This window comes from Phalacrocorax carbo, chromosome 28 (assembly GCF_963921805.1).
Source record: "Phalacrocorax carbo chromosome 28, bPhaCar2.1, whole genome shotgun sequence".
NCBI classification, from domain to species: domain Eukaryota; kingdom Metazoa; phylum Chordata; class Aves; order Suliformes; family Phalacrocoracidae; genus Phalacrocorax; species Phalacrocorax carbo.
The window spans coordinates 1456104-1466017 of NC_087540.1; the positions used below are offsets into that span (position 1 = coordinate 1456104).

Genomic DNA, 9914 nt, shown 5'->3' on the forward strand with positions numbered 1-9914 from the left:
TGGGGCTCCCCGAAGCCCCCAGCCCATGCTGGATGTGGGGAGGGGGGTGATGCGCACCCACCCCCCCACAGGCCGCAAAGAAACCGAGGTGGCCATGGGGCTTGTTTCTGACACCCCCCCCCAACTTCTTGCTGCGTTGGGAGAGCAGCTGGGGGGCTCCAAGGCGGGGGGCCGGGGCAGCAAAGCCCCCCCCGGCTGGGGCAGCCACAGCGTGGGGCTGAGCGAGGGCAGGTCGCCCGTCGCCTCAACCCCGTGGCCCTGCAAATCCAACCCAGCTGGCGGGGTGCAGCCCCCCCCCCCAAACACACACCCTCCCCCGGCTTCGCCACGGCCGCTGCGGAAATGAAACACAGCTGGACGACGCGACCGTGCCCTGCCCCGGCCCAGCGGCCGCCGGGGACCCCGGCTGCGGGGCGGGAGGGAGCCCACGCGCCCCACGGCCTCGGCACGGCGGGACCCTGCCCTGCCCGCGGCCCCCGGCTCGTGGCCGAAGGGATCTTGGGGTGGGATGGAAGCAAAACCCCTCCGACCCCGAGCCGCCGGCCGTAGCCAGCATCTGCCGCCAAGCTGGGGCCTGGCCGCCTGCTTCTCATTTCCAAAGACGTAAAAAAACTTTTAACGACCGGCCATTTATAACCCAGCTCATAAACCCACCCCCCCCCCAGCTTCTAATCACTTCCAAACCCGGCCCAGACACAAAGGCTCCCGGCTTCTCCTCCGCGCTCTCACCTTCCTTTGGATTTTGGGGCTCTGAAAGCTTTTCCTCCCCCCTCCCGGGATGGGCGTGCAAGGTGGGATCGGGGACACACGTGGGCACCGCGATGGGGAGGGGGCTGCAAAGCTGCCCCGCCAAAACCACCCCGGGGGACGCTCAGGTGTCCCTTCCCCAGGGGAACCCAGATTTTTGTGTTTAAACCCTGAAGAAAAGGGGAATGCCCTCCCCCACAGGCTGCGGGGGCTCGGGATGGAGGGGATTCGTGCCCCCCAAAACTCCCCCTCGCTCCCCGCTGCCAGAAGCCCAGTGCGGCCATGTAAACAAGCTGAAAGGCTGGAAAATGTGACGCACGCCGGGGGTTCAGGACTGCCGCCGCCTCCCCCCGTCCCGCGGGGCCGCATCCAGCCCGGCGCGGGCGGGAGGGATCCCCCCAACGCGGGCGCTGGCTCAGCACCGCCACCGCTCCCGGCCCTGGCAGCCGGAGCTGCCGGTGACGAAGGAGGTGACGAGAAGCCACGCGCACGGGGTTTGGCCGCCCTGACCTTTCGGTGACGCCGGCGGCAAGGACCAGCCGCTTCCCCAGGGTTTAACTAGAAAAGGGGGTGATGTGGGGGGGGCTCCTGTGAACCCCGTGTTGGAAGACAGGGCCAAGTCGTACCTGGCGTGAAGAGGAGGTGGAGGAAGGGTCACCGGGAGGCAGATGTCGGCAGGCGATGGGTGACGGCTGACAGCAGCCACCCAAGGGGCCCGCTCCGAGCCCGGAAACCCGGCGCGGGCCCCTTTCCCCTCATGAACCCGTTCGAATCCCCCGGGAGCTCAGCCCGAGGTGCTGCCCGCACCCCCCTGCTCCCCAGTGCCCACCCCAGCCCCACCGCACCCCCCACTTCCCCGGCCCATTCGAGGTGGCGGGGGCGGGTGTGTGTGGGGCAACTGCTTCGATTTCAGAGGCCGACACATGGAGTGGAATCTCACAGGGAGCTCGGACGCCATCCCCGGCACCTGGAGCTCCTCTCCATCCCCCACGGCACCGCCGAAAGGAAGGGCTCGTTAATCATTTCTTTTTAATTGGGATTTTGGACGTAAAACATTTCAGTTCAAAGCCGCCCCCAACCCTTCCCCCGGGCTGGGGATTGAGAACTCGGGGCACATTCGAGAGTTCAGAGAACAACCGAATGTCGGGTGTTCGGAGGCATTTGTGGAAGGACGTGGCGTCACCGGGGTGGAGGGGGTGACACCGGTTCCCCCCCCGTGCCTGGGCTTGTCCCGGCCCCCGCACTCGCGGCAGCACTTACGCAACGAGGAAGATGGCACCCAAATCATCGAAGGGGCGCAGCTCCGAAACGGGAGCGGGGACTTTTTTGGCAGGAGTTGCTTCCCGGTCCCACGCCCCTGCCGCGGCCCGGAGCCCTTCGGCGGTTCCTGTCCTTGTCAGAGGTAGTTTTGCAAGATGGGAAGAACCGGGAGGGGTAGGAGCCCGCCCTGGGCACTGACTCCGGGCCGGGGCACCGGGGCCAGCGCAGCCGGCAGAGCCCCGCTGCCACACCCAGACCCACAGCCCCGCTCCGGCTCGGGCCCTGCCGTGTTACCGGCACCTCTGGCAGCACCGAGCGGTTCTGGGGTGGGGTCGTGCAGGACCCCAGAGACCCCCCCCGCCCCAAGGAAGGCACAGCCTGGCGCCAGCTCCCCCCCGTGATCCTGGGGCGAAAACGGCGTGACAAGGCACGTGGGGGCATGGGGACGAGGGGTGGTTGCGCCTGGCTCCTCGCTCCCACCGTCTGTCCGTCCCTGCTACCTCGCCCGGACGGACGGAGTGGCCCCTTGGCACTGGCGGCTCCTCCCCGCAGGCTCTGGGCACCTCTCAGGGTGCAGGACCGGGCTGCGGGGGCTGTCACTCCTGCTCGGGATTCAGCATCAGGTGTTGCTCCCACTCCGCCTCCACCACCTTGTAGAGCTCCATGGTGGCTCGGGCATCCTCCACCGAGGAGTGGCCGCTCTTCCCGACCTGGTGGGGACAGGGACAGGGGGTGGGCACAGCCTGAGCCACCGCTCCAAGCAGGGAAAAAGCCCCTCCATGCTGCTGGGGTTGAGCTGAGGGGTCCCTCCTTGTGCGGGCTGGCTTCTAGGGAAGGGGAAACTGAGGCACGGGGCTGCCTCGCTCCCGGACCGGCAGCGACGGCTGAATTTGGGGCACCCCAAGCTCAGAGGATGGTGTATGAAACCCCAGTTTTTCCCCAGGGATGGATCTCCCTGCTCCTGTCACCCTGCTGTGGCACAGGGGGGTCCCCACGCTGCTCCCCAGCTCTTCGGGGGAGCAGCCGGCCTCGCAGCGGCTGCCAAGATTGGGGAGGGGGATCCGGCCGCGCTACCTGGATGTCCTTGTGCAGCAGCTCCTTGGCGAGGCGCTTCAGGGAGATGGCAGCATTCTCCGGGAAGCCGCCCTTACGGTTCAGCAAGGGGATTTTGGACGTGTCCCGGGTGAGCTCTTTGGGGTGGAAGTATTTGAGCGCCTTGAAGTCGTTGTAGATGGCATGGCCGACCACGATCTTCCCCGAGAGGATGCGCAGGATCTGAGGAGTATGAAAAGAGAGGGTTTTAAGACGGCCGGCAGCCTTGTTCCATGTGCTGCGGGAGCTTTCTGCCCCACGGCAGGGCGCTGCTTGCCCTCAGGGATGTGGGGCTGCCCCACTGCCATGGGGGGAGAAGCGGGTCGGTGCGGAACGGGAGCGGCGGCGGCATGGGGAAACGCTCCATCGGCTGCTGAGGCCAGGTGGGGAACGTAGGTGAATCCCCACAGCCTGAAAAACCCCACAAACAGCCCGAAAAACCCACGAGGAAGAGCCCAGGCCCCCCCAAACCGCCCCATATTGCCCCCAAACACGCAGGCGAGGGTGGCAGGAGCGCACCTCTCGCTGGGCTTTGCTGAAAGGGACGGCGTTGGCCATGTGCTGCCGCCGAATGCCGCTCCAGCGGGTGCGGTAGTCCACGATGGGGGCGGCGGGGCGGATGTAGCGGTCGTACACGACGTCGCCGCAGTAGCCCACGATGCTGCAGCGGGCCAGGTCGCTGGTGCGGCCGCCGGGCCCCGTCCCCACCATCTCGCAGTCTATGGCCACCAGTTTGCTGGGTTGCGGGGGGATGCTGCGGGGTTTGAGGGCTCTCTTCGCGGCGCCGCGGGCTGGAGGGTTCGGTTTGGAGGGGACCCCCGGTTCCCCGGGGCTGGCGGAGCCGTTCTGTGTGGCGGCACCGGGGCCTTCAGGGCACGGCGTGGGTCGGGCGGAGCTCGGCCTCCCCGGGCCACCCCCGGCAGCCCCCCGGCTCCCGGCCCCAGGGCCCGGTTTCCTTCGGAAGCCGCTCCCGGTGGGCGGCGGCGGTGGCTTCGCCCCCCTCACGTCCCGCCGCTCCAGCGCCCGCCGCCGCCGCAGGAAGCTCTTGTGCTTTCGATTACCGGTTTCTTTCTTCCTGGGGCGCTCGGAGGGGGCGAAGTTCACGTTGAGGATCAAATCCGCCATGGCGGGACCGGGGAGCCCCGGGATGGCCCCAGGACAACCCCGGCAGGGCCGGCCTGCGGCGGGGAGAGGCAGCTCAGCACCGGGGTCCCCCCAGCACCGACCCCCCCCACCCCCGCCGTCCGCCCCCCCGCCTCACCTCCGCGCCCCGGAAGCGGAAGTTGCGCGGAGCGGCGCGTGGCCGGCGCGGAGCGGCGCCCCCGGCCGGTAGTGACGCAACGCGCATGCGCCCTGGTGGGGTGGCCCCCCCTTCGCGCATGCTCCCTGTGCGCCAGAGTGGGCAAACTGCGCATGCGTAGCGCCGCGGCGGGAACACGGAAGAGCCGGGCGGTGAGTGATGTCCGCTCTGGCCCGCCGGTGGGGCGGCTCTATGGTCTGGGCGGCCTGGAGGGTGCTGACGCCTCGGGTGACGTCAGGGTGGTGGCAGGGCCTGGGGCGACGTCACAGCTCGTCGGCGCTGCCCATACGGACGAGGGGGCGGCGGGGCGGGAGGGTTGCTCGAGCTGCCTGGTGATGTCATAGCCACGGGGGGGCGCTGCGCGCTGGGTGACGTCACGGCCTGGTGGTGTCAGGTCGGCAGGAGGGTGAATTGCACCCTGGGTGACATCATGGCCTCGTGATGTCATGGCCGCGGGGGGTCATGTTGCAGCCTGGTGACATCATGGCTGTGGGAGGGGGAAATCACATCTTTGGGTGATGTCACAGCCTGCTGACATCATAGCCACTGAGAGTTGTCATGGCCTAATGATGCGACAGCCCTGTGAGGTCACAGCCAGAGGAGGGGGCGAGGGGGTGGCATCCTGGGGGAGACACCCAAGGGGTGACGGCAGAGCCCCAGGGGAAACACCCCAGAATTACGTCAGAACCCCAGGGGATGCATCCTAGAATGACCTCACAGCCCCAGGGGTGACATCAGAGCCCAAGGGGACCCTGCCAGGGCTGATGTCAGAGCCCCAGGGGTGACATCAGAGCTCTGGGGCTGACGCCACCTTGCCCCAGACCCCCAGGCGCCACCATGGCGGCCGCCCCCCCCTCCCCAGCCCTGCAGCCGGAGCAGCAGCGAGCGGCCGACATCATCCGCCTCCTGACGCTCTACCGGCCCCTCCTCGACGCCTACGTCATCGTGAGTGACCCCCCCGATGTCCCCCCATGCCCCCCCTCCTGTCCCCCCCCCCCCACTGACACCCCCTCCCCACAGGATTTCTTCGCCGAGGGGCTGTGGGCGCAGCTCCCCCCACCCTGGCAGGCCGCACTGGCCACCGCCGCCCCCCCACAGCTGGCCGGGCTCCTGGGGGGCCACGGGGGGGGACCGGGGGCCACCTGGCCCCTCTCCCTGCTGGCCTTCGCCGCCGCCGCCCGCGCCCTCACCTTCCCCCGTGGCCGCCCGGGGCGGTCCCCGCGGCCCCCCTGCCACAGCGCCCGCCTGCACCCCCTGCTCCGTCGCCACGTCAAGCCCAAAAAGCAGCACGAGATCCGGCGCCTGGGGAAGGTGGGTGCCCCCCCGCACCCCAAATCCCACCGCGACCCCCCCAAACCCCCACCAGCCCCCCAACACCCTCCTCTCCCCGCAGCTGCTGCAGCGGCTGAGCCAGGCCACCGGCTGCGACCGCGTGGTGGACATCGGAGCGGGGCAGGTAGGCGTGGGGGGCCGCCGGGGGGGGCCCTTTGGGGGGTGTGTCCCCCCAAACTGAGCCTGTCCCCCCTCCCCAGGGCCACCTCTCGCGCTTCCTGGCCTTCGGCCTCGGCTTATCCGTCACGGCGGTGGAAGGCGATGGCCGTCTGGCCGGCACAGCGGAGCGCTTCGACCGCGAGCTGCTGCGGGAGCTGGGGAAAATGGGGGTGTCACGAAACGAGGGGCCCCCCCGGCGCCACCAGAACCCCCCCAACCGCCGCCGCCGCCCATCTCCCCTCACCCCCCGCGGCCCGTGCCACGTTGCCGGCCGCCTGGACCCCGCCGCTCCATGGGGGGAATTCCTGCTGCCCCCCGACCCGCCGGGACTGGGTCCCACCGCCAAGAACCCGTTGGGGGGTGCGGGGGGGTGCGGAGGGGGGCAGCGGGTGCTGGTGACGGGGCTGCACGCCTGCGGGGACCTCAGCCCGGCCCTGCTGCGGCACTTCGCCCACAGCCCCGCCGTGGCCGCCGTCGCCTCGGTGGCCTGCTGCTACATGAAGCTCTCCACCCCGCCTCAGCCCCCCGGTTGCCCCGTCGGCTACCCGCTGAGCGCTTGGGTAGCCGGGTTACCGGGCCACGAGCTCTCGTACCGGGCACGCGAAGCCGCCTGCCACGCGCTGGACGAGTACGTGGGGCGCTTGAGGGGGGAGAGCGGCTGCCTACGCGCCCACTGCTACCGCGCCGTCCTCGAGACCCTCATCCGGGCGGCCGACCCCGGCAAGAAGCACCCCGGGGTGCAAACGGTGAAGAAGGCGCACGCCCTCAGCTTCCCCCAGTGAGTTTGGAGTGGGGGGGGCGACCCCTTCTGCACCCGCAGTGAGTTTGGGGTGGGGGGCACCCCTCTATCCCCGCTTTTTGCCCCCCCCCCACTGGGATGACGTTACCCTGCAGGTACGCCCGCCTGGGGCTGCCCCGCGTGGGGCTGGATCCAGCTGCCATCCCGCTGGAGTCGGAGGCCGTCGGGGCCATGTTGGAGCAGCAGCACAAGGTGGTGGCTTTCTTCAGCCTCACCCAGCTGCTGGCTCCGCTGGTGGAGACCCTCATCCTCCTCGACCGCCTGCTCTACCTGCGGGAGCAAGGTGGGTGCCGGGGCGGTGGTGGGGAGGGGGCAGCGGCGGCAGGGAGGGGGCAGCGGCGCTGCTGGTACCGACCTCCCCCTCTCCCCACAGGTTTCCAGTGTGCCCTCGTCCCCCTCTTCGACCCCCGGTTCTCCCCGCGCAACCTGGTGCTGGTGGCAGCGCGGGCACCCCTGGGTGCGGTGTTGTCGGGCCTGGACGGGGACAGCAGCGAGGACGGGGACAGCAGCGAGGACGGGGACACGGACATGGGGGGGCCAGAGCCCCCCAGAGAAGGGCAGACCCCCCCAGCTCCCAGTGCTGGGCACGAACCACAATAAAACCAGGATTTTTAACAGCTCAGGGATCGGTGTGAGCTGCGCCGAAAGCACCACATGCGGCACACGGGGAAAATAAAGGGGTGTCTTTATTGCAGAGCTCAGCCGTGGGGGGGTCCTGGTTCCCCCTGTTCCCCACCAGTTAATACCAGTAGGATTTCTTGGCCCTGCGCGTCTCCACGATCCCCATGGCGTCCATGATCTCCTCCTCAAAGGTTTTCAGGGACGGCAGGTACGTCTTGTCCAGCGCGTCCTCCACCGTTGTGTCCTTGGGGCCATCTGCGTGCAGCCACAGGGACGACGCTGAGCCCCTCGGGGGACCCCGCGCTCCCCCCGGGGACCGGCAGCCGCCCCCCACCCCCATCCCCACTCACCGATCCACTGCTCGGGGACGATGCCGTCCCGGCGCTGCCGTATCGGCAAGGGGATGATCCTGCCGCTACGCAGGGAGACGCGGACCCGCTCGCCCTCCTCCGTGTACCGCCATTCCACCTCCGTCGGCTTCCTGCCGGCAGAGAGCGTTTGGGGGGGGATGGGACTCAGTGGAGGGGGGGGCACGGTGGGGTCCCTTCGCCCCCCGCCGCGGCCGTTACCGGTCCTCGGGGTCCACCAGGGAGATCTGGCTGAGCAGCAGCGGCGCTTCGCTGGCGATGTAGGTCCCGCTGTACTTGGCGGTTCGGTTGACGTACCGGTAGTGCTGGGATGGGATGAGGGGGTGTCACTGACAGCCCCCCGCCCCGGCACGGCGGCCCCCCCGCCCCTCCCCAACACTGTTTCTGGCCTCACCGTGTTCAGCCCTTCCACCACAACCCAGTTACGGGCTCGCACGACCTGGGTGACCATCCCCTGCTTCCCCACGTCCTTCCCGGTGAGGACCTGGACCTGCGGCGGTGGGAGGGGGTCACTCAGGGTGGGCCCCCCCAAGCCCCGCCACCACCCTGGGGGGGTGGGGGTGGTGGTGGGGGAAGGTGTCCCTGGGGAACGGGGAGCCTCACCGTGTCACCCCGAAACACTTTCCAGTCCTCCGAGGCGATGGGTTCCACGAAGACCTTGCGGCGTTGCAGCCCCGGGGGGTTGCGGCGCTGGGCGGCAGCGGTGTCGGGGCGCCAGGTGCCGTGCCGGTAACCGGGGGGCAGCCGCAGCCGCCCCGCGCCCAGCAGGGCCGAGAGGCGCATGGTGCTGCCGGGACTGGGGGGGCGTTGGGTCAGGGGGGGCCCTGCCAGGAGCCCCCCCTCAGGCTCCCCAGAATGACATGCCTCAGATGAGTCAGGGGGAGACCCGGGTGTCCCCCAGAGCCCTCTCAACTCCCAGTGGGAACCCAGGTGTCCCCAGAGCCCCCCCAAATGGGACCCAGGTCTGCAGTAGAGCCCCCCACCCCAAATGGGACCCAGGTGCCCCCCAGACACTCCCCATCCCACCAAAAAGGGACCCAGGTGTCCCCCAGAGCCCACCCACCCCCAAAGGGAACCCAAGCGTCCCTCAGAGTCCCCTCACCTGCCCAAAGGGGATCCAGGTGTCCGCCTGAAGCCCCCCGACCCCAAAGGAGACTCAGGCATCCCGCAGACCCGCCCCCCTAAAAGGGGACCGAGGTGTCCCCCAAAGCCCCCCCAGATGGGACCCAGGTGTCCCACAGAGCCCCCCCACTCCCCAAACGGGACCCAGGTGTCCAGGAGAGCCCCCAACCTCAAAATGGGACCCAGGCATCCCCCAGACCCTCCACACGCCCCAAAATGGGACGCAGGTGTCCCCAGAGCCCCCCCCACCCCCAAAGAGCACCCAGGCGTCTCCCAGTCCCCCTTCACCCCCCCCAAGAGGAGACCCAGGCGTCCCGCAGACCCGACCCCCCAAAAGGGGACGGAGGTGTCCCCCAGAGACGCCCCACATGGGATCCAGGCGTCCCCCAGAGCTCCCCACTCCCCCAAATGGGGACGCAGGTGGCCCCCAGACCCCCCCAAATGGGACCACGGTGGGCCCCAGAGCCCCTACATGGACCCAGGCATCCCCCAGAGCCCCCCCACCCCCCAAATGGGACCCGGGCGTCCCGCAGACCCCCCCCACTCACCCCGGCCGCTCCCGCGCCTCTCCCCGGCCGCGGGGGGGGGGTGTCGGGGGGGGGGGGGCGGCGCGGTGCACGCCGGGAGCTGCGGTCCGGGCCGCGCGCCGCCGCGGGGGATGCCGGGAGCTGTAGTCCTCGGCCGCGGCCCTGCCGCGGGGTGGGCCGGGAGCCGCGGGGCACGCCGGGAGTTGTAGTCCCCGCCGAGCCCCCGCCATCTTCCCCCGTGGGGCCGCGCGGTGGGGCGGCCCCGGCCCCTCACCACCCTCCGCCGCCCCACCACCGCCCGGGCGCGGCCCGGCAGCCTCCCACGCGGGGCAGGAGGCCTCCCTGAGGCCTAGGCCCTTCCCGGAGCCGCGGTCTGGCGTGGGGCGAGCTCCCCATGGCCGGCCCCGGTGGCAGCGGCCGCCCGAGCCCGGGCAGCTGGGAGCTGTAGTCCCGGCGGCGGGGCTGGCACCCGGCCAGGGCTCCATTTTCTGCTGCGGGAGCTGCCCTCTCTGACCGTCGCCATCCGTCTGTCCGTGTCCGTCCAGCCCCGGGGCTGATCGTGGGGGCGAAGGCGCTGCCCCACACCC

General features: G+C 70.1%; 3 protein-coding genes across 4 annotated transcripts in view; 1 reads left to right on the forward strand and 2 right to left on the reverse strand.

The window, feature by feature from the left end:
• Window positions 1–1759: 1759 nt before the first annotated feature.
• ISG20L2 (interferon stimulated exonuclease gene 20 like 2) lies at window positions 1760–4290 on the reverse strand. The gene is made up of 3 exons (XM_064474880.1): window positions 3619–4290; window positions 3082–3282; window positions 1760–2717 (listed from the first exon to the last, which is right to left on the reverse strand). The coding sequence occupies exons 1-3, from the start codon at window positions 4222–4224 to the stop codon at window positions 2604–2606; spliced, it is 921 nt and encodes a 306-aa protein (XP_064330950.1). The 5' UTR covers window positions 4225–4290; the 3' UTR covers window positions 1760–2603.
• A 175-nt stretch (window positions 4291–4465) lies between these two features.
• Window positions 4466–7306, forward strand: METTL25B (methyltransferase like 25B). Its single transcript, XM_064474875.1, has 7 exons — window positions 4466–4551; window positions 5221–5344; window positions 5420–5710; window positions 5793–5855; window positions 5932–6668; window positions 6785–6972; window positions 7063–7306. The coding sequence occupies exons 2-7, from the start codon at window positions 5237–5239 to the stop codon at window positions 7287–7289; spliced, it is 1614 nt and encodes a 537-aa protein (XP_064330945.1). The 5' UTR covers window positions 4466–4551; window positions 5221–5236; the 3' UTR covers window positions 7290–7306.
• A 51-nt stretch (window positions 7307–7357) lies between these two features.
• The window catches only part of MRPL24 (mitochondrial ribosomal protein L24), a 33353-nt gene continuing 30796 nt past the window's right edge, over window positions 7358–9914 (reverse strand). Inside the window, exons 1-6 of one of the 2 annotated variants that reach the window (XM_064474884.1) lie at window positions 9349–9450; window positions 8282–8474; window positions 8073–8168; window positions 7880–7983; window positions 7661–7791; window positions 7358–7565 (exon numbers count right to left, since the gene is read on the reverse strand). In XM_064474884.1, coding sequence (XP_064330954.1) covers window positions 7429–7565; window positions 7661–7791; window positions 7880–7983; window positions 8073–8168; window positions 8282–8461 — 648 coding nt within the window. In that variant the 5' untranslated portion in view covers window positions 8462–8474; window positions 9349–9450 and the 3' untranslated portion in view covers window positions 7358–7428. Of the gene's footprint in view, window positions 7566–7660; window positions 7792–7879; window positions 7984–8072; window positions 8169–8281; window positions 8475–9348; window positions 9451–9914 lie in introns of those variants that run through there. The other variant, XM_064474885.1, reaches the window with a different exon arrangement.

Bases quoted from the DNA above. Each gene is read 5' to 3' on its own strand.
- METTL25B (XM_064474875.1), top strand. From the start codon at position 5,237: ATGGCGGCCGCCCCCCCCTCCCCAGCCCTGCAGCCGGAGCAGCAGCGA. The intron at 5,856-5,931 runs GTAGGCGTGGGG...CCCCCTCCCCAG, and splicing joins TGGACATCGGAGCGGGGCAG to GGCCACCTCTCGCGCTTCCT. The intron at 6,669-6,784 runs GTGAGTTTGGAG...GTTACCCTGCAG, and splicing joins CACGCCCTCAGCTTCCCCCA to GTACGCCCGCCTGGGGCTGC.
- ISG20L2 (XM_064474880.1), bottom strand. From the start codon at position 4,224: ATGGCGGATTTGATCCTCAACGTGAACTTCGCCCCCTCCGAGCGCCCC. The intron at 3,283-3,618 runs GTGCGCTCCTGC...CATACTCCTCAG, and splicing joins TCAGCAAAGCCCAGCGAGAG to ATCCTGCGCATCCTCTCGGG. The intron at 2,718-3,081 runs GTAGCGCGGCCG...TGTCCCCACCAG, and splicing joins TGCTGCACAAGGACATCCAG to GTCGGGAAGAGCGGCCACTC.